At 39.4% G+C, this 23,486-nt stretch overlaps 1 protein-coding gene across 4 annotated transcripts in view; it reads left to right on the top strand.

Moving 5' to 3' along the window:
* The window catches only part of MYO5A (myosin VA), a 222,693-nt gene that overhangs the window by 192,544 nt on the left and 6,663 nt on the right, over positions 1-23,486 (top strand). For all 4 annotated transcript variants that reach the window (XM_024232523.3, XM_054531491.2, XM_024232521.3 and 1 more), the window contains 8 exons: positions 894-987; positions 6,921-7,067; positions 9,352-9,506; positions 13,907-13,996; positions 15,844-15,994; positions 18,080-18,362; positions 20,196-20,370; positions 23,227-23,307. In XM_024232523.3, coding sequence (XP_024088291.2) covers positions 894-987; positions 6,921-7,067; positions 9,352-9,506; positions 13,907-13,996; positions 15,844-15,994; positions 18,080-18,362; positions 20,196-20,370; positions 23,227-23,307 — 1,176 coding nt within the window. The remainder of the gene's footprint in view (positions 1-893; positions 988-6,920; positions 7,068-9,351; positions 9,507-13,906; positions 13,997-15,843; positions 15,995-18,079; positions 18,363-20,195; positions 20,371-23,226; positions 23,308-23,486) is intronic.

Below are 23,486 nucleotides of genomic sequence, written 5' to 3'. Positions count from 1 at the left end.
GCCTTTCTTCTCCATAACCTGAATAACAGACCACACACATTGCTGACTCATAGCCCTTCTAAGCTCTTTCTGAGCCTACTGTTGTCCACTTTCTTTTTGATTGAGTTTTTAACCATGCCTGTCATTTGAGCAAATTCTTTATTAAATAGCCGATAATCATGGACTTTTTTTTTTACCTTCCTCCTTAAGTGTACTGCTTTTGTTTCTGTTTTTGCATAAGGCATTCATAAATACCCCTTTCTTCTGTATAAGCAAAATTATATCACCTGCAAGATTTTATAGATGCCTTATGCCACTTGCCACTTTGGTCCTAGGTAAGCAGACCACTCTTTATCCTGTTCTTTGTGATTATTTTTTTCAACTTATCTTTTAATTCCCAGAACTTCTGAACTATTCTTAAGTTTCAGGGCTAATTTTAGAATCTCATAGGGTGGCTCTCATAGAGACAGTGCTTCAAACATGGGGAGTGTCAGTTCCTACCTAAGTTCAACCATGCTTTCCACAAACCTTTTTGTGCATTCATCAAAATTTATTTTTGCCTAGTCAGTCCTCCTTTAAAAGAAAGCATTCTACTGGAATACCAATACATTCTACAAAGCATTCAGTTGATTTTCCTGCATGGAGTCTACTGGAAACACTCTGCAGTGAGCCTGCTGTCCATCACGCTGTAAAGGATTTTACTGCGTTGTATATTTTAACATACGGCTTTTATTGTAGCTGCATTTCCCATGCCTGCCAATTTTAGCCAGGTGGTGGCTCCACCAGTGAGCTCTTCTGGAGCTTTTATGTAAAACTAACAGTGTTGTTTCTGTGATATTGTGTCTGTTTTCCCTTGATGCATTTTAGAAGGCCTGTTTCGATCTTTCTGATATATTTCTCTTTTTTATCTTTAGGATTTGATGGAACAACTTGAAAAACAGGATAAGACGGTCCGTAAACTGAAAAAACAACTGAAAGTATTTGCGAAAAAAATTGGTGAACTAGAAGGTATTTAATGGTCGCTGAGTCTTGGTTTGAGTCTTGGCCTAAAGACTAGGCTATATAAGTGGCCTAATAGAGGTTTGCATGCAAATATTAGGGATAATAACAAAATATGACTTTTGGCAAACCTAACCTCTGTTGAGTAGAAATTTACATTTTTAGATGAGGAAAAATGTTCTTTTCATGGTAGTAATAATTTACAGATTTTACTCTGTAAGCATCTAATGAATATCTTCTATATGCCAGACAATGTGCTAGGCAGTATAGCATAGGGGTTAAGAATGTGGATTCTGGAGTCAAGCCTCTTGGGTTCAAATCTTAGCTCTTCTACTTATTAATCATATGATATTGGGCAAGTTTCTGAACCTCTGTATGCCTCTGCTTTCCCATCTGTTAAATTAGAAAGATAATAGCATCTATCTGACATGGTTTATAAGGATTGAATGAGCTATTAGGTTGGTCCAAAGGCAATTACTTTTAATGGCAGGAAGTGCAAATGCCTTTGCATCAACCTAATAAGTATATTACACTTAGAAAAGTTACCGACGCATAGTAAAAATGCTTCATGCGACTTAGTTATTAGTTACTACCATTATTCTTAGTATTAGGGATACTAAGATGAGTATGACAGAGTCTGTCCTCAAAGAACTTACAGTCTAATGGAGGAAAAATAGAGAAGTAAAAAAGAAAAATATGAATTATGATGATAAAGAAATAAGATTTTTAAAAACATCTCATGATTTCTATATGATGATGATGAAAAAATTCCTTGAGAAATAACCAAGTATCAGTTGTTGTTATTATTTATATACAAATGGATCTCATCTTTTCTATTTGTGTGTTTATGTGTTTATTTGTTAAGAATTATAGGTACAGGGATCTAGCAGTGAACAAGACTAAAGCCAAACTCTTTTTTTTTGAGACAGAGTCTTGCTCTGTCGCTGAGGCTGGAGTGCAGTGGTGCAATCTCGGCTCACTGCAATCTCTGCTTCCCGGATTCAAGCAATTCTCCTGCCTCAGCCTCCTGAGTAGCTGGGATTACAGGTGCATGCCACCGTGCCCAGCTAATTTTTGTATTTTTAGTAGAGACGGGGTTTCACCATGTTGGCCAGGCTGATCTCGAACTCCTGACCTCGTGATCCACCTGCCTCAGCCTCCCAAAGTGCTGGGTATAGGCTGAGCCACCGCTCCCAGCCAAAAGCCAAATTTTAAGCTTATTTCAGTGTTCTCACTGCTTAAGGGATTTTGAGACACTCTTTGGAATAGCCTTCAAACCTGTGTGAATGGTTAATCATTTTCTCTCATTGTCATTCTGCATCTAATTCTTACTTGGTTCAAACAGTGAAGATTCCCCATCACTGAGGATGTTCTAAAGAATCTATCATGATTAACTCCAAGTGTGGTTTTCATTCCTCCAACATGCCAGGACTAGTCATAACTGCTCCTTCTGTTTGGTCGTCCTGCTTCTCCTGGTTAAGTCCTGCTCAGCCTTTGAGACCAGAGTCTTACGTCACATCCTCAAGAGCAGCCTTTCCTGATTACCCAGACAGACGTTATAGTTCTGCTCTCTGTGTACCACAATTTGGCTGACATCTTTTACGGTCTTCACTATGTCATATTTTTAGCAATTTTTCTGTTTGAATTACTGGCTTCCATAATAGACTCTGAGCTTCCTGAGCATAGGAAACATCTCTGTTTCCCTTTGCTTTCACAGCACCTAGCATAGTGTCTGACCTATCTCGTAATCATTCGATAAATGTTTGTTGAGTGAATGAGTAAGTTTCAGAAATATTTATAACATGGCAACATGGACGTTTATTTTGTAAAGGATATTACTGCATTGGATGTACAAATACTGAAATATTTGTTTAGAAATCAGAAAGATTATTTTATAGTCATACTTTATATATAATCCTTTAGCATTACATGAGTCATATATTACATTAAAATTTGAGCCTCCACATCACACACTCACACACACATGAGCTATAATGTCTATTAGCAGAACTTAAGAGTCTTTATTCAGAGAACTTTTTGCACTTTGCGCTAATTATATCATGAGATGATAATCAGACAGCAGAGTATTTGTTTGAAAAAAACAGATTTTAAGTGTATTAACATGTGAGATTCTTTTTTTGTTCCACTCCTAATGATTCCTTTGCCATACTTTAGTAAATTTTGATAAACAGAAAAGCCATTCATTATTTTACATAATTTTTTATTAGTTTTCTTTGATATGTATATTTTTGAATTGAAGAGATGGGTTAGACTATTTTAAGATATTACTAATCTTAAGCCATTGTCAATCAGAAATCAACCTCATCATTTAAACTATCCAGACAGCTATAAAGCTATAAGTAGCATTTGAGAATAGCAATTCATAGATCAAACAAAAAAGACATTATAATAGTTCTTAAGAAGAGTTACATTTTGAGTTAAGTGATACATATCTAGAGGATGAAATGAAATAGGTTTATGTGACTTGGGTACTTGCTGAGTGCAGTGTCCCTGCTTCTACCCCAAATAAAGAGAATCAAGGTGACACTTTTCATCCTCGTATCTTCCTGTTACACAGAAAATATAGGCACCTTCTAATCACTAAACGTTGTCTTATACTTTAAATGTATTGCAACACACTTAAATCCTTTTGGTTTAAAATAGCACAACTCTTGCCTCCTCCTACAAGCTACATTTAATTAAGGAGGCTTTTTAAAAAGCCAACAGAGACTTTAAAAAAAAAATGCTAGCATATATAATTTTTGGCAGAAACTATATAGCTAAATGGAGAGTGTTTCAAAATTTGATCTGCTTTGTGCTGTATTTTCACCCATCTTATTTTTCATGGAATCAAGAAATTAAGACCTGAAAGGATTCTAGAAATCAATTAGTTATTTCATAAGAGGAAAAAACTAAGGCCTGTAAGTGACCCATGGTTGCAGCAGGTGAGATGGCAGGACTAGAACACATACCTTCTAAGGGCCACTGATTTCTCTCCTTTGTGTCAAATTTTCCCACAGAAATCTTCTACTTATTAGGAATTTATCTGATTGTCTCAAACTTGAGATCAAGATCTTCCTGGTGCCAAAAGTAAATTTTTTTAAAACTTTCCAATTTTCTTTCGTTTTTGAAGACAAAAAGGTTCCCTCAAGTTTATAAAGAATCTAGAAAATGAAACTAGAGTCTTTGTTCAGGGCTTCCTAGAAGAATGGATCATTGGGGTCCTCAGTCCCTTTGTGCTGCTATAACAAGGTACTTGAGACTGGGTGATTTATAAAGAACAGAAATTTATTTCTCACAGTTCTGAAGGATCAAGCCATTGGCAAGTTCAGAGGGTCTGGTTTCTGCTTCCAAGATGGCAGGTGCCTTGTTGCTGGATCCTCTGAAGGGGACGAACGCTGTGTTCTTACATGGCAGAAGGCGGAAGGGCAAAAGGCTTAGCTAGTTGCCTCTTTATTTATTTATTGAGATGGAGTTTTGCTTTCATCACTCAGGCTGGAGTGCAGTGGCGTAATCTTGGCTCACTGCAACCTCTGCCTCCCAGGTTCAAGCGATTCTCCTGCCTCAGCCTCCTAAGTAGCTGGGATTACAGGCATGTACCACCATGCCCGGCTAATTTTTTGTATTTTTAGTAGAGATGGGGTTTCTCCATGTTGGTCAGGGTGGTCTCGAACTCCTGAACTCAGGTGATCCGCCCGCCTTGGCCTCCCAAAGTGCTCCGATTACAGGTGTGAGTCGCTGTGCCCGGCCAACATTTTATTTTAATTAGTAGATAATATTGCTAAATCAATCAAGGTTATGTTGAACTGACATCTATATTTCATTTGTGAGCTTTGCAAAGACTTAAGTCCCTAGGGAGAATTCAGAGGCAGAGAGAAAGTTTTTAGTGAGAGTACGGCAAATTCTACCTGACATTTTTGTACAGCACCAAAAATATCCTGGTTAGAGATTTTGCAAAAGGAAGGTGAAGCTTCCTTTTAAAACATAAACTTTCTTGTAAAAACATCCATCGTATTTCACAAATTCTGAGATGCACAGTGTTTCCCATTTCAACATCCCTGAAGTTGGGGTGTATCTTACAATTGTTGATGGGTTATAGTTTAGTTGGCAATTTTTTTTAGTGTTACATAAAATACTGTATTTCATAACTGATAGCATCATAGATTTGATAAATCAGTAGGTTTAAAATATGCTCTTTGGGTTACATGGAGTCCAAATATGTGCATTTATTGATAAACCTAGTATGTTGAACTTGTTTTCTCCCAATTTCCCCTTTTGGAATTGTACATGTGGCTTAAAAGTTACTAGTGGCATAGATGGCAGGGGTTTTATTATTTTGTTTTTTACACGCAGCTGCAGGTTTATGATCTGTAGAGGCCACTGTGTGCTGCTTCAGAGCTCCTTGTGGTGTTGTGTTTAAACTGACACCAGAATTATGTAAAACCAAACAGTGTGAGTCTCCTTTTCTCTTGCATGGAAGAATATACTTTAGAGTTAGTCCCGTGGCTTTCATACTGGATCATGCATATGAAAAACTAGATTATGGGAGATGGCCATAGACCTGATCTGTCCAATCACAATCTGACCACTCTTTAGATATCATAGTGTTGCTGGATGGTGGTGACTTCACCTAAACCAGATTTTCAGCGCTGATAGTCCCAGTGTGTGCTGCTGCAGCATGAGGTGGACGATGTGTCACCAGGCTCCATGCCACATAAGCAAGAGCACTGGCAGGTACTGATGTTCTCTGTGATAACCTCTTCCTGCGGGACTGGCTTCTCAGAACTAACCCAGGAAATTACCCAGAGTGACACAAGAAGCACTACTGACACCTCGTGGAGTCAGCAATATTAAGCTTTCTAATGTTTTTGCATCTGATCTGCATTTTGTTTGACAGCAATCTCAGAACTCAAACTTAATCTGCCCTTAAACAAATCTCTTAACCACTCTCCCTCCCTGTAGATAAAAGGATAAAAAACCTGGTTACTAGCGTGTATCTCCACAGTGGCTGTGGTAACTCATATGTACCTTTACTTTTTGTTGGATTTCCCACTCAAGTCTCAATTTTGAGATGAAATTGGAGACTTTTTTTTTTTTTAACCTTTAGCATAATTCTCTAGCTGCTGCCCTTGACAATAGTGACTATTTTTAACATCTGAAAGCATTGTAAACCAGTGGTTGTACTTCATTGATTGCAACTTTATAAGTAGAATTTTAAACATTCTCTTAAAAAGAAATAAACAAAAAATAATAACATTTAGGAAATCATACTACATAGAGATAGTTTCTCTGTTCATGATTTCTCTGGGAATGAGGATGGCAGGAGGAAATTAGATCTTTGCCATATGGGGCCTTTGTGAAAAATAATACATTTTGGACCAAGTGGTATGAAGAAACACTCTTCTACCAGCTATCTGTATGTGTTTTGAACTGATTGTAATGATACATTTAAAGTAAATGTTCTTTTGCTTTTAATGGCTAAAGTCATTGAGCCAAGAGCAAGGGGGAATTGTTTCTGCTCCTTCTGCCCCTTTGTAGGATATTGATTGTTCCTCCTGTGAATTAAAGTCAAAATATGTTTAACCATTTCTGATTAGTATCAATTAATTAACAAACCTGTTAAACCACTTACTTTTTGGACATTTAATCTTATTAAAAAGTAAGCCTTATTACATTAAAAAAAAAGTTTTGAATCATGTAAGGTTATTTGATGTTAATTTACAGTTAGGCAGGAGTGGCTTTCAGAGTAAGATTACCATATAATTTTGCCATCTGTTCACCCAATTTTAACAGAAAAAAATAATTTTAAGAGGAGGCAATTAAGTCTCAAATATGGCAAGTTTCGGTTGTTGTAGAATGCATTCAAAATTATAGGAACTTGGAGACCTCTCATGTTTTTTATATGGAAAACATTTTCTCCTCCTTTCTTACTTCTCGTAAAGTGGGCCAGATGGAGAACATATCCCCAGGACAGATCATTGATGAACCCATCCGACCAGTCAACATTCCCAGGAAAGAAAAGGATTTCCAAGGGATGCTGGAATACAAGAAGGAGGATGAGCAAAAACTTGTTAAGAACCTGATTCTGGGCAAGTATTTTCTGCATTGGATAAAAGTTCCTTCTGGCACATGGGTTAATGGTGGGAAAAACTAGTCACTAATTTGTGAGATATTCAGCATAGGTTTCATTAGTCATCATCACATACCATGTATTCTAGTGCTGCAGTAGTGTTCTGACCACACCAAGCACTTTCAGTCCAACTGCAGGGACACATGTCTCAGACCCACCCACAAGGATTACTCAAGATCAGGTCTTCTCAGCCCTGGCTGCACATTAGAATCACCTGGAAACTTTGAACCATACTGATGTATCTCCCTCTTGCCCAGTTAAATCAAAATCTCTAGAGAGAAGGGCCTGGCAATGCCTAGTACTTTAAAAAAAAAAAAAGCTCTCAAGGCCAGCCTCGGGAAAATAGCAAGACCACATCTCTAAAAAAAAAAAAAAAAAAAAAAAATTATCCAGGTGTGGTGGTACATGCCTGTAGTCCTAGCTCAAAAGGCTGAGGTGGGAGGATCATGTAAGCCCAGGAGTTCAAGACTACAGTGAGCTGTGATTATACCACTGCACTCCACCCTGGGCTACACAGCAAGAGTCTTTCTCAAAAATAATAAAAAGCTTCTTAAGGGATTCTCAAGTGTAACCACAGTTGAGCACAACTGCTCCAGGCCATTTAGGTTCCTGAATTTCAATTTTTCCTTACTCCCGTAGAAAGGTTTGCAACTAAATAGGTCAAGGACGGCAGTGTAATAATAGGGAAGAAACAAAAAAAGGAAAAGATTCTAACAAAGGAAGGAATGGACAGAATAATGAGAGTGGAAGAAGCATTTCAGAGCAGCACAATGCTTTAAGATTGGGTCTGAGCCTGCTGGCTTTGCAAGAAGACTTTTTAGAGGGTGGTGGTAAATGATTAGAGTGTACACACCGTAAGTTGTGAAGTGAAAATCCTAAAAACCTCTCCTTTCAGCCTTTGCACAGCATTCCTCCCGCCAGGTGCCAGGGTGACAGCAATGTGATTGGCACTTATACCTGATGGAATGTTCCTGGCATTAAACTTAGTACTATATATAGTTGCACAGGTGCTTAAGTTTCAACATGAATTTCATTTAGCAAAAATGTTAAGGAGCCACTGGTTTTTAAGCATAAAATTAACAGATTTATCAATTCAGCAAATGTTTAATGAACTCTTATCATGTGCTAGGCATTTTCTAGGTAATGAGCAAAGTGAAGTACCCAGTCTCACAGAGTTTACATTCCAGGGGAGAAATAAAGAAAATAAAATAAACAAATATATGATGGAGTAAAAAGAATAAAGAGTGAAGGCAGGTGTACTGGTTTGTGTAAAATTGTCAGGAAACACTCTTTGGTAAGGTGATCTTTGGACAGACACCAAAGGAAGTAAGCGAACTAGTCATGCTAATATCTGAGGAAAGAACATTCAAGGCAGAAAAACAGTAAGCACGTAGGCCCAGGGCAGGGAGCATACCTGGCATGTTTAACCAACAGTAAGGAGACCCATCTGGAGCAGAGTGAGCTGGAGTGGGGAAGGGGAATAGGGCCAGATCCTATGCTATGGTGAGGATTTTGGCTTTTATAAATGCATGACATGAGAAGCTGCTTGGAGGATTCTCAGAACAAGAGTGACATGATCTGACCAACATTTTCCGAAAGAATGGCCCTGATTGTTGTATGGAAAATGCACTACTGGGGAGTGAGAGATGAATTAGGGAGGCCAGTTAGGGAGCTATTGCAGCAGCCCAGCGGGAGATGATGGTGACCTCCATGGGACATCTGTAGCTGGTAGAAGCAGTGAGAAGTAGCTGGATTTTGGATGTATTTTGTAGATAGAGCCAACAGGGTTTGTTAATGGATTGGATATGTGGTATGAGAAAAGAAAGGAGTCAAAAATGAGGATTAGGTTTGTAATCTAGGATACTGAAAGACTGGAGCTGCTATTTATTTACTAAGATGGGGACAACTTCCAAAAAAGTAGGTTCCTTAGAGAAGCAAGAATTTGGTTTGGGAGAGGCTTAGTTTCATGTGCCTGAGCAGAGTTGTCAAGAAGGTAGTTGATAGACTGGAATTCAAGGGAAAAGTCAGTGCAGGAGATATCAGTTTGGGAGTTGTCATTATATGGACATGCCCCACACTCCAGAATTTTTCTACTTAAAGAGCTATTAAAATACACTTTTTATATTACCTACTTACCTTGAATGATTGAACTCTTACATGACAACTGTGCTTTTATATCTCACAATGCATGCCTCACGAAAATTTTCCATGTTATATAAAATTATTATTTTTTCTTTTTTTAGAACTGAAGCCACGTGGTGTAGCAGTCAATTTGATTCCAGGATTACCGGCATATATCCTGTTTATGTGTGTTCGACATGCTGACTACCTGAATGATGATCAGAAAGTAAGGTCGTTGCTAACATCAACAATTAACAGCATCAAAAAAGTATTGAAGGTCAGTTCCTGTTCAACAAAATTCTCATCATGAATTGTTAATGATGACAGAATCTGCACTGATTGATTTTCCTTCCTTAGAGTTTAGCTAAGTTGCTTGTTATTAACACTTTCCAATTTTTATTTACTTACTTATCTATTTTGAGACAGGGTTTTGCTGTGTCACCTAGGCTGAAGTACAGTAGTGCAATCTCAGCTGACTGCAGCCCCAGTGCAATCCCAGGCTCAAGCAATCCTCTCAGCTCAGCCTCCCAAGTATCTGAGCCCACAGTTGTACACCACCATGCCCAGCTAATTTTTTATGTTTTATAGAGACAGGGTCTCACTATGTTGCCCAGGCTGGTCTCTAGTTCCTAGGCTCAAGTGATCCTCTCACTTCAGCTTTCCAAAATACTGAGATTACAGGTGTGAGCCACTGCACCCAGCCACTTTTCAGTCTTGAGTGAAAACTTCCACTGGAAGAAACATTTTTCCTTGAACATGTCTATCTGCCTTCTTTCAAAACAGGGCTCAAGTTGAACAGTAATCAAAATTAACTTGACATAACTGCATTTTAATTGTGCAGTAAACTAAGTTTATTCATGGACAGATATAGTTTGAGGTTTTACTTAGAACTAAACAATATTTAGTAGAGTTCATATATACAGGGAACGTGATGCAGAAATTAAAATAGATGTTAAATAAGTTTAAGATATGGCTCATTCATATAAAAAGATGTCTGATAAAACATTACAGTTTTTCTTCCAACTTTTTCTCTACTTCACCCCATAATTTTCTCTGTTACCTAAAATGCCTGGTTCCATGTGGGAAGCAACACACAGATGCTAATCAGAGAGGAAAGACTTGGAAAAGACAGCAAAGTTATATAACTGAGCAGAAAGCCTACACAACTCAGTAGTCACTGAGTCACCTTGCATAATCCCCCTCTTGACTCCAGAGAAACAGTGAGCACAGGCTTGGTTTTAACTCACTGTTGCTGTGAGGAGCTAAGATCGTATGTTCCAGGTACTTTGCTTTCGGATTATCAAACTTAACGAGAGCTTTTAGGGTAAAGATAAGTGGATAGTCAACATGCCAGTGGACTCTTTCAAATCTAAGACTTCTTTTATGAACTTAAAAAAAATTAGGTAAAACATATGTAACATAAAATTTGCCATATTCACCATTTTTAAGTGTACAGTTATGTGGCATTAAGTGTGTTCACATTGTTGTACACCCATCACCATCATCCATCTCCAGAGCTTTTTCATTCTCCCCAACTGAAACACAGTACCCATTAAACACTAACTCCCCATTCCTCCCTCCCTTAGCCCTGGGGAGCGAACTTTTGATAAATGCTGGTTCTCTGTTGGTCCCTATTGTGCAGATACTTTCTGTAGTTAACATTCTACAGTGGTTACTAAAGCATGGAGTTTCTAAAGATTTAACATTTAAAAATTGATGAATGTCTTCCCAACATAACTCATTTTATTTTTAGTGTGTTGATGCAATATTGTACTTAGATAAACTACAAGTTTTGCTACTTCTTAGGCCAACTCCTAGAGAGAGAGAAAACTAAATCATAAAGTTTTCTTTCTCTCATCATAATTGCAAGAAGATGCTTATCTGGTTTGACTATTGTACCAAATTCTGTAAAGATTAAAAATGAGTGGGCACTAGAACATAACACTCTTTAATACCATTTAAAATTAATGTGCATTTGTCTCACATCCCAGTTTTGAATTGTATGTTTGTGTTGCATACCTGTTTCAACTTTGGCAACTGGTTTTTTGCCATCGGCCCTAAGCAGCATAACTAGCCAAAGATATGCAGAGAATCCATACAGTTTTTAACTTATGATCATTTCTAATAAATCAAAAACTGCAAATAGCTTTGAGTTCATCTTGTTTTCTCTATGGGATAGAGTAGGAACTAACATGGATTTATTAATTTTGATCAAATACAGCTTGTTTATTGCAAAAAATACTACTTCGGCAAACTCAATCTAGTAACCTCTTAGGTAAAGACTTGGCATTCTATTTTAATATTTTTTTTAATTTCCAAAGAAGCAAATGTTCTTTTATTTTGAAGTAATATAGAGTATCTCATTTTCATGTGGACAGAGGATACCCTTAGTGTTCAAATTGTATTTGTTGAGTTATTTTGTTTAAAAGTGGGCTGGGTGCCGTGGCTCATGCCTGTAATCCCAGCACTTTGGGAGGCAGAAGTGGGAGGATTGCTTGAGCCCAGGAGTTTGAGACCAACCCTGACAACATTGTGAGACCCCATCTCTATAAAACATTAAAAAATTAGCCAAGCATGGTGGCATGTTCCTTTAGTCCCAGCTACTTGGGAAGCTGAGGTAGGAGGATCGCTCGAGCCTGTGAGGTGAAAGCTGCAGTGAGCCATGATCACGCCACTGCACTCCAGCCTGGGTGACAGACTGAGTCTCTGTCTCAAAAAAAAAAAAAAAAAAAAAAGTGGCTTAGCAAAGGCTAGAGCCCACTAATGAAAACAGATGCTGGATTATTTCTAGAATGAAGTCTTCTCCTTAGGTTTTAATCACCTTTATCTGGTAACTCTTTAGTATAGGTGCCATTACATCCAGCTGGGACTGTTCTGAGGATCTCTGCAATTTGACTTGTGTAGACATCAGTGAAGACAGTCTAGATTGGTGCTTTAGTGACACTCTCCCATAGCCTGACAGTGACCAGCACAGTTTCCCAATCTGCATTCATTGTCTTTGTCAGCTTACCCCAGAGCCTCCACTAGGAACAGCTGTAATCCAGATTTTTGGAAGAGGCAGAGTTATTTTTAGTCAAATCTACACTTAAGCTATAGGATGATTTTCTGTGTTTGGGAATGTAATAAAATTGTATTTACTGGCAGTAAATAATTTATTATTTAATTTATTTTATTCACAGTCCTCCTACACTGGAAGACTACATACCTAGGTCTTTCAGATATTTACTTAGTGGTAAAGTCAGGACCTGAACTCAGTAATTCTGTCTCAGCTGAAAAGACTTAGGTTTGATATCCTCTAGGATTTTTTTTCTTAAAGTCTTTTTAGGGGAATATTCTACAAAATTTAAGGGCGTTTTGTACTTTCTTAAAAAGGTGATTTTATTTACGTAAAAAAAATGATATAATGAGAAACCCATCTTTCCCCATGATATATCCTGTGCACTTTTACTGCATAAAGCCGCTACTAAGAAACCAAAGGCAGATATTCTCATACAGCTTCTAAGAACCTGGGTTTTGTTGTGATATAGTAGTAGAGTTATTGGAATATATGATTTCATGCAAAAAAAAAGTGAGCTTCTAAGACCATTTAATGCTAGGCACCTGTCCTAGGTAAACTATTCTGGTTTTTCTTTGCAAGGTTTTCTGAGAAAAAGTGCAGGCAAACATTAATATTTCTGTGACTTCCCATATACAAACTGGGATTAGTTCATCCAAATGGTTTAGTTTACAAATGCATAGTCCTTCCAAGTATGTCTGCCATGAAGCCCCTGGGAAGTATTCCCAGCCCTCACATCTTTTTCAGGCACAATGAGTCTCTCTTCTTTCTGCCACGGTGGCCCAGTCCTGGTGAAGAGCCAACCAGCTTTCCCCTGGCTGTACTGCCCAGCTCAGGACTTCCTCCTTCTCATTTCTGGATTCACAGCTCAGAAATTTTATCTTACCCTTGACAAGATTTTTAATCTAGTCTGGGTTTAAGTGCTTCAAATTCTTTTTCATATTCTTTATCACAATATTTGTTATTCCTCTTTCTGCTTTTAGTTCTGATTCCCATCATTAACCCCAAGGGGGACATGACTTTGGGCTAACTGTGGCTGGGTGAATTTTTTTTTTTTTTTTTTTTGAGACAGAGTCTCGTTCTGTCTCTAGGCTGGAGTGCAGTGGTGCAGTCCTGGCTCACTGCAATCTCCACCTCCCGGATTTAAGTGATTCTCCTACCTCAGCATCCCAAGTAGCTGGGATTACAGGCATATGCCACCACACCCAGCTAATTTTTGTATTTTTGGTAGAGACGGGGTTTCGCCATGTTGGCCAGGCTGGTCTCGACCTCCTGACCTCAGGTGATCCATCTGCCTCGGCCTCCCAAAATGCTGGGATTACAGGTGTGAGCCACCACGCCCAGCCGGGTGAATTTTTTTCTGCTTAAAGGAACAGCTAAATTCACATCAGTTTAATTTTCTATGCCAAAAAAGTGAATGGCAAGCAAAGCAACAACTAATGAACCTGGTCGCTGACATTCTGCTAGCAATGACATAAGACTTTACAACTGTAATGTGATTTATTTTTATAATTGTTTATAATGGTAACTGAAAGAAATGGGTCTTTTGGTATCTGTTCAATTTTTTTTAGGTTGTTATTTCCCTAAGGAAAAGGCAAGTTTAGACTTATTCTCTCTTTCAGAAAAGGGGTGATGATTTTGAAACCGTCTCCTTCTGGCTCTCTAACACATGCCGATTTTTGCACTGCTTGAAACAGTACAGTGGAGAAGAGGTGAGAAAACCTTGATTACAAAACCAGCATGCTATACTTTCTCTGACCTTTTTAAGGAAAAAATGTAAAAGCACAAAATGTTTAACCATTTCTTTATTTAGAAACCCAAATTCAGAGGTGGCTTGGAAGTTCATTGCTTTGTTTGATGTTCACTATCTATGAAGCAGTGATTTGGAGAATGACAGTTTCTTCTTTACATTGTGAGAAAGCATAGAGAAAAATAAAATAAGCATTGGTCAGTGAATAGTTACCAGAAGTAAAACTTTTTGTCAGTATGTTTTAGTGGGCATTTCAAGAGCTAATATCAGAATAGTGAACTATTTAAAGAAATTAATCAATTTTGGCTTGCCACAATACATTAAAAGGTGATCAAAAATTGGAGGGAGGGATAGCATTGGGAGATATACCTAATGTTAAATGATGAGTTAATGGATGCAGCACACCAACATGGCACATGTATGCATATGTAACTAACGTGCATGTTGTGCACACGTACCCTAAAACTTAAAGTATAAAAAAAAAAGAAAAATTTAATATTAATACTCTTGGACAATAAGAGGACCTTAAAATCCTTTAACTCTAAAAAAAAAAAGGTGATCAAAAATCATGTCTTTCAATTTGTCCAAAAAAATCTCTATTGTTTTTGTTTGTGGGGATATGTTCATTAGTTGTTTGATAGACTTCAAATATTTCAAAACTATGTAGAATATTAATAATGACTATTAAGGGCTGCTTTAGTATGTGTTAGACAGCACTTACTGTATATGGTGTTATTTATGATCATTAATTCTTACAGCCTCTCTGTGAGGTAGGAATTATAGCCCAGTTTTACAGATGAGGAAGCCAAGGCTCACTGGGGCTCATTGATGTGCCCAAGTTCTCTTGGCCACAAGGAGCAGAGCTGGGATGCTGGGTCTGGCACCGCTGAGGGCCCATGACCCTAGCCAACTGCCCTCCGTGCCTCCCATCCCTTTGCCAGGAGGGCAGCAGAGAAGGTGCCCAGCGGCACTTCCCGAGCACTGACAGGCAGATGATGGGAAACACAGAGATGAGCAAGGCCTAGTCCCTGAGAAGATGGGGCCAACAGACCAGAATACCTCAGAGGGGTCGTTGACTGCATCCTGTCAGTCCCCACTTTCGGACCAGTCATTAAGTAGGTGGTAAGGAGGCAGATGCTTCGCTGTGGGGAGAATCCTCAGAGTAAGCACTTGCCTTTATCACGTAGCATCAGGCAAGCAATGTGTTAAGCTGCAAAGTGACTGGAAAAAGCACCGCCCATTCAGTTCCATTTTAACAGATACCACCAAAGATTCCCTTCTAACCTCTGACTGAAAACCATGGTGTGGGTACCATGAAATAGAGTAAAGGGAACTTTTTGTATGTATTCACCAGTCTCTGTAGAAATTGGTCTATTTCAAGATTATATATGTCCTTTGGGTGTAGTTTTTAAGAATAGGACTATAATGAACTGAAGTTAAGAGATAATTTAGATAATTTAGTGTTTGTTTCAGAAGTGAAACACTCTTTTTTTTTTTTTTTTTTTTTTTTTTTTTTTTTTTTTTTTAGTTAAGTTCCTCCAATTTGCTTCATTGACATTGCTGTTGGGAAGACTTAAATGCTAGATTGCCAAGTTAAGGTATTGTTCAAAAGCTAGTAAGAAGTGGAGGGGGTTATGATGGAAGCAAACAAACACACATCAGCATTTGAGAATGTCAGTCCTGGCATTAGTGGGGAAGCTCCTTGGACAGAGCAGAAAAGAGCATGAAGATGCTGATCAAATTGGAGATAGTTAAACTGAAGAGACAGGTTACTTCATGTGTGTCATTAACTTTGCATTATGACTCTAGGGCTTTATGAAGCACAACACATCTCGCCAGAATGAACACTGTCTCACCAATTTTGACCTGGCTGAGTATCGGCAGGTGCTGAGTGACTTGGCCATTCAGATCTACCAGCAGCTCGTGCGGGTGTTAGAGAACATCCTTCAGCCAATGATTGGTAAGGCCAGGGCCCCACTGGGCATTGCAGCCTGCCTATCATTCATGCCCATCAATAAGTAGCCACCAGAGGCACATGTTTCAGGGCAGGTATTCATTTGGGGAGCATAAAGTAGTAAGATATAGGGCTAAAATTAGCCAAGGAATCCCAGAAACCCAGCCATAGTTAACTGGGATACATCGAAAACACTGTTTCCACAAGACTGAAACAGTAGTATATGGTTTCCTTCCCTAATGTTTAATGTTTAAATTCAGTTTAATGCATTGAATTTTAAAAAATTGTTTTAAGTTACCAAACTTTTTTTTTTTTTTTAAACTTGGGTTTTAATTAGGTACATAAATAGCAACATGAGGTCCAAACATTGTTGTCTTCTGGCAAATTATGAGCAGGCTCCCTTTTTTTTTTTTTTTTTTGAGACGGAGTCTCGCTCTGTCGCCCAGGCTGGAGTGCAGTGGCGCGATCTCAGCTCACTGCAAGCTCTGCCTCCTGGGTTCACGCCATTCTCCTGCCTCAGCCTCCCATGTAGCTGGGACTACAGTGCCTGCCACCACACCCAGTTAATTTTTTGTATTTTTAGTAGAGACAGGGTTTTACCGTGTTAGCCGGGATGGTCTCGATCTCCTGACCTTGTGAGCCACTCACCTCGGCCTCCCAAAGTGCTGGGATTACAGGTGTGAGCCCCCGCACCCAGCCTATCAGCAGGCTCTTAAGGCTACTTCCAGCTACACTTTCTTTCCCCATCCATGCATTTTCCATGTTTCCACAACCTCTTCATTTCCCTTCTGTGGGCTCATAGTGTTTCCTTTGCTTTCATAGGCCACAGTTAACTAGCTATTTGAGACATCAAAAGCTGAGGAAGCCATGGGAGATGGCAATGTTTTCTTCAGATGTCCCTTAAAAGGTCATTAAAGCACCCTAGGTCGGCGAAAATTTAGGAGGTAACACAGATACCAAGAAGGTCAGCTTCAGCCAGTTTTTCTAATGCTTTGCCTGTTTCTATTGGCTGAATAAGAAGTTCGCCTCAAAGAAGCCCCAATCTAAATCTTTACCCCCATCTCCCAGTCATTTAACAGCAGCAACAAACATGCCGGTTCTAGGGAATCTGTGTTTAGCACAATTAAATAGCAAGGTGAACCAGACATGGCCTTTGCTCTCAAGGGGCTTGCTGTCAGGGAGTGGATATCTCAGAAACATTCTAAGGGAGGCATAAGCCAAATGCTAAGAGAGCACAACAGGGAAGCAGCCGGGCCACAGGTGAGAAGACGAATTCTGGGAGACGGAGGGCAGCCTAAGGGCCCACTGCTACTGTGGAAAACCCAGAATAAGGAAGGGCCCAGCTCTCCAGACCCATACCACTCCCCTCTCCCACGTCTTCTCCAAGATGGTTGTCAGTGCCCTGCCTTTCTTCCTGTTTTTGCGTCTGGGGCTGAGATAACATGGAGAATGCTTATCTTAACCCAAACTGCTACCTACCACTCTCAAAAGCCCACCCAAGACACACACACTTGTTCTATCACAAGGCTACTGCTTCTTACGCTTCTTATTTTAGAAAAGACACCATTAAGTTTACTTAGATTCATAGTAAATTTTTGCAATTAAGAATCATTCCTTCAGTAAAGTTTAAAATCCGGAAGCCCTTTTGTAGTGAAGTTCTTTTTCCCTCTATTTTGGCACCCAGATCATTTTTTTCTTTTTTTGAGATGGAGTCTCTCTCTGTCACCCAGCCTGGAGCCCAGATGTGTGGTCTCAGCTCACTGCAGCCTTTGTCTCCCAAGTTCAAGTGATTGTCCTGCCTCAGCCTTCTGAGTAGCTGGGATTACAGGCACACGCTACCGCACCTGGCTAATTTTTGTATTTTCAATAGAGACGGGGTTTCCTTATGTTGGCCAGGCTGGTCTTGAACTCCTGGCCTCCAGTGATCCACCCACCTCGGCGGCCTCCCAAAGTGCTGGGATTACAGGCATGAGCCACCGTGCCCAGCTAATTTTCCTAAGTTGAATGTGCGTGTGTTTGTGCACATGGATGTGTGCACATGAAAGGTTTCCTTCCACATCATCTCCTCTAACAATTGAAATACTCCTGCAGTTTCAGGCATGCTGGAACATGAAACGATTCAGGGCGTGTCTGGGGTGAAGCCCACAGGGTTGAGAAAGCGAACCTCCAGTATTGCCGATGAGGGCACCTACACACTGGACTCCATCCTCCGGCAGCTCAACTCCTTCCACTCGGTCATGTGTCAGCATGGCATGGACCCTGAACTGATCAAGCAGGTGGTCAAGCAGATGTTCTATATCATAGGGGCCATCACCCTCAACAACCTCCTCCTGCGGAAGGACATGTGCTCCTGGAGTAAAGGCATGCAGATCAGGTGAGCAAATGCCAACACCTGCGACAGCCTCTTTTTGCTGCCCAGCTGGCCTGCCAGGGTTGTGGAGAGCTGATGACTTGTTTTGAGTCCTTGCATCTCATGTCTGGTGCCATGCGGCCAAGTGGCAAGGGAGAAACTGGCATGGAGCCACTTTCCCTTGCCTGGCTGGAATTCACCACATCTCATTATTGCTCCCTATCTGCACCCTGCCAACAGGTTCTTCACATTCTTGATAGGAAACCCTTTTCCACGGTGAAGCTTGCTTATTTGGGGGAGTGAAGAGATGATGCAAAAATACACAAAGATGAGATAGCTGCTTCCTCTCCTTATGTGTGTGTTTTAATTATACAATAAGAAATTATTAAATTATAATAATGAAAATTTCTAATGTTTGCTTGCTCTTAGAAATATATTTTTGGAAAAATACCTTTTTGTACCTGTGGCAACAAGAACAGGTCTAATAGATCTTTTACTAATTCTTAAAATATCCCCCCTCTATATTTTAAGAAAAGCTACACTTAATTTTATGCCCAATACTCCTCAGCATAACCTCATTATTGTAACATAATTTTTTTGCAAATTTTTTTTTTTTTTTTTTGAGGTGGAGTTTCGCTCTTGTTGCCCAGGCTGGAGTGCAATGGCGCCATCTCGGCTCACTGCAACCTCTGCCTCCCGGGTTCAAGCAGTTCTCCTGCCTCAGCCTCCCAAGGAGCTGGGATTACAGGCATGCACCACCACACCCAGCTAATTTTTGTATTTTTAGTAGAAACAGGGTTTCACCATGTTGGCCAGGATGGTCTCAAACTCCTGACCTCAGGTGATCCACCTGCCTCGGCCTCCCAAAATGCTGGGATTACAGGTGTGAGCCACCGTGCCAGGCCACAAATTTTTTATTTTAAAACAGCTAGAATATTCACCAATAGGAGGGAAAAATGATTTCTCCTATGAAAGTCTTAGTAGTTACTCAATCTCAGGAACTATTAGTGTTCTTTTCAAATTTTCCATCCTGACTTACATTGAAGTGTAGTGAATTTTAAGACAATAATGCCTTCCTCTCAGATAGTAGAGCATATTTCTCTATAAGCTCTGCATGGAAATGTGGAGCCACCTGTCGTAATATTATGCTGGCCCCTATTTGCCTGGTTGCTACGTGCTGATTGTGTGTCCATTGACTTCAGTCTTAGGACTGCTGCCACTTGGTTGGCTACTTCGTGAAACCTCAATGTCTTTGTAGTTTGTCTCTGTCACCATTTGGAGTCTTTGTCTCTTCCAGTGGCCCTCCCTTGCCTCTCTCTCCCTTCATCCCGGAGCTTTCTCAGGCCACCATCTTCATCTCCTAGGCTTTTCCCTTAAGGCTTGAGCACAGGTATATGTGGGGCTTTTGGTTATTCAGTTACCTGATTTGGAGTTTGCCTTAAGAGAGAGTGCTTCAAGGATTATCAAGTCTCACCCTGCAACAGCAACCCAGCTCTGAAATTGTAAGAGAAGCTACGAAGTGTTTTCTGGCCAGCTCCCCAATAAAGACAGAGCTACATTGTGTTATTCTATTTTGTTTATTAGCAAGTCTAATAACTTTTGCCGTAATGACTTCATTTCCATCTTCCATTAAAGAGAATTACATTATCTTGTCATTTAATCTTACATAATGATGATTATAATCCTCATGACTATAATAAATTTTTAAGCACAGCTGATGAGATTTAAGAAAATTGAACAAAAATACTGCCTGTCATTTTAACATAAATCCTGACAAGGCCGCACACAAAAAAATTAAGACATTTTTGACAAAATTCAGCAAATTTGCATCCTCTGTATCTCTTTTTTTTTTCATAGGTACAATGTCAGTCAACTGGAAGAATGGCTGCGTGACAAGAATCTGATGAATAGCGGGGCTAAAGAAACCCTGGAACCTCTCATTCAGGCTGCTCAACTTTTGCAAGTGAAAAAGAAAACAGATGATGATGCAGAAGCCATTTGTTCTATGTGCAATGCTTTAACTACTGCCCAGGTAGAGCAACTTTCCCTGTTATGAAATAATTTAACATTCATCAAAGATGATCTTTAGGGAAGTAAAGAAGTCCTCTACTTATTGCTTGTATCTCTGAGCTGACTTCATCTGTGTTCAAGAAGATATATGCCTCTACCAATCTTAAAACAAGGAGATTTTGCCAGAAATTAATACATTTCAGTGCTAATTACAGTATAAATATATTTAATATTCAGCAAATATTTATTGAGTACTTACAGTGTTCTATATAACATTGAAGGCACTGGGATACACCCATAGGCAAAACAAAGTCTCTGCTCTCATGGAGTATACAGTCTATGCAGCTTATATTCCATAAAATAGCTTTCTATATTATTTGATAATTGAGTGGATTATCAAATAATGACTTTGTTTTTAGAGACAGATAATTCTTGTTACTTCAACAGATGATTAATTGAGCCTCCATCTTAAGGCACCATATTTATTGCTGGGGAAGATGCTTCAATAAATAAGGAAAAATTCCTGCCTTCAAGGAGCTTACAGTTTAGTAGGGAAGACAGAGTCGTAGCCAACTGACTCTACCGTAGAGGTTCTAGCAAATTCTATAGTAAGATGCCTAAAGGAAGTACTGAGGGAAGATAGCAGTATTCAGGGAAGGTCCCATTAATCTGGGCATTGAATTTAAGGAAGTGGAAGAATGAGAAGGGCATTTGAGGATTATAGTGACAGCATGAAGCAAGGCACAGGCATGAACATGCCCAATTTTCTTTTGCCCAGTTATTTTCTGTGCTGACTCTTAGACTTTCTTTCTTTTTTTTTTTTTTTTTTTTTGAGATGGAGTCTTGCTCTGTCGCCCAGGTTGGAGTGCAGTGGTATGATCTCCACTCACTGCAAGCTCCGCCTCCCAGGTTCACGCCATTCTCCTGCCTCAGCCTCCGGAGTAGCTGGGACTACAGGTGCCCGCCACCACACCCAGCTAATTTTTTGTATTTTTAGTAGAGATGGGGTTTCACCGTGTTAGCCAGGATGGTCTCGATCTCCTGACCTCGTGGTCCACCCGCCTCGGCCTCCCAAAGTGTTGGGATTACAGGCGTGAGCCACAGTGCCCGGCCAACTTTCTTAATGTTCATCATATATCCTACAACATATGAAATTTTCAGTTTTGCCCAATACAATTAAAACTCAATCAGTTTGAGACCAGCCTGACCAACATGGTGAAACCCCGTCTCTACTAAAAATACAAAAATTAGCCAGGCGTGGTGGCAGGCACCTGTAATCCCAGCTACTTAGGAGGCTGAGGCAGGAGAATTGCTGGAACCTGGGAGACGGAGGTTGCAGTGAGCCGAGATTGCACCACTGCACTCCACCCTGGGCGACAGAAAAAATCAGTAGGCCAGGCATGCTGGTTCACACCTGTAATCCCAGCACTTTGGGAGGCCGAGGCGGGCAGATCACCTGAGGTCAGGAGTTCAAGACCAGCCAGGCCAACATGGTGAAACCCCGTCTCTACAAAAATACAAAAATTAGCCAGGCATGGTGGCGGGTGCCTGTAATCCCAGCTACTTGGGAGGCTGAGGCAGGAGGATGCCTTGAACCTGGGAGGCAGAAGTGGCAGTGAGCCAAGATTGTGCCACTGCACAGAGTGAGACTTCGTCTCAAAAAAAAAAAAAGTCAATCAGTAGACAATCAGAATCAAGACTTGCAGCTTCTTAATGTTGAATTCATGTTTGTGTAACTTCTTACTAAGAATAAAGCAGAACTATCTGACTGAACAATGGTCTTGAGATTTCCTCCCAGTTTCTGCAAGTGTGGAAAGTAAGAATACACTGGAGGAAGCCCAACTTTATAGAAGTTGGCTGCCATTCAACTTCTAAAGAATATACTTTAATACTTAAATATACTTTAAGCATATTTCACAGAGTGAGGCAGACCTGCAGTTTATTTATTTAGCAAATATTAGTTAACAAAGTGGTCCTACTTTTTAAAATTCAAATACTTGCCTCTGAGAGACTGATCCCTAATTCAGTTTGTCACCCACAGACCTGATAACAACATGCCCACTTTCTAGTTCTCTGGTGCTTCATTTATTTTCCTATAGATCAGCACTGTCCTGCATTCGACTTTTATTTTCATTTTGTGTTAATAGCCACATGTGGCTAGTGACTACTACTATTGTATTGGACAGCACAGGTTTAGATAATACCTTGAAAATGGAAATATCTACCTTATATAGACAATGATTTATTTTCATTAGAAAAGAGACATGACCATTTTACAAAAAAAAAAAAAATTATTGAACTTTTTAAAAAAGAACTTCATACTCTCTAATTGATTAATTTCTTTAGGGGCTTTTGTTATTCATGTTATTTATGATCTTTTCTAAAAATATGATTAAAAAACATTCAAAAGATAATTTTTTGTATTAATATGGCTAATATATTTTTATATGGAGAAAACAAGTTGCAGAATAGTATTAATAGAATGAATCCCATTTGTATAAAAATAACATGAACTAGAATATGTATAGCAGCTAGAGGGGGTGTTCAGGACATGGTTAACAATTGCCACTTTGGGAGACTGGAAGGATGAGAGTGTGGACATTTATTTTTCATGTTTTATTCTCTTGTGCTGTTTGAATATTCTTCTAAATTTACACGGCTTCTTACAATATTACACAAACATTACATTGATACATTCTCTTGTAAAAATTCAGATAAAGGTAAATGTGCAGACCAGCTCCTCCTTCCTTCTGGTCCCAGCCCACCCCTGAGTAGAACTGAAATCTGTATGCACAGATCCTTTTAATTTTCCAGATTATAGGTACCCAGTGTGTATTTGATAATATGCCAAAAACTTTGATCATTTCATTTCTCACAGATTGTGAAAGTGTTGAATTTGTATACTCCAGTTAATGAGTTTGAAGAAAGAGTCTCTGTGTCGTTCATTCGTACTATACAGGTAAGAGCTCCCATCTTCTTCTTTGATTCACCAACACAGTCTTTTGAATGGACATTTTGTAATTTATTGAAGGATAATGTGTTATCTTTTATTATCTCATTTTACAATGCACTAACTTTTTTGATACTAGTTAATTGGGAAAATGAAGTGAGTTTAAAACAAAGGTAAACATTCTTCAT

Source organism: Pongo abelii, chromosome 16 (genome assembly GCF_028885655.2).
Source record: "Pongo abelii isolate AG06213 chromosome 16, NHGRI_mPonAbe1-v2.0_pri, whole genome shotgun sequence".
NCBI classification, from domain to species: Eukaryota; Metazoa; Chordata; class Mammalia; order Primates; family Hominidae; genus Pongo; species Pongo abelii.
Note: the sequence above shows the minus strand (reverse complement) of the source record. Positions and strands in the feature narration are given on the sequence as shown.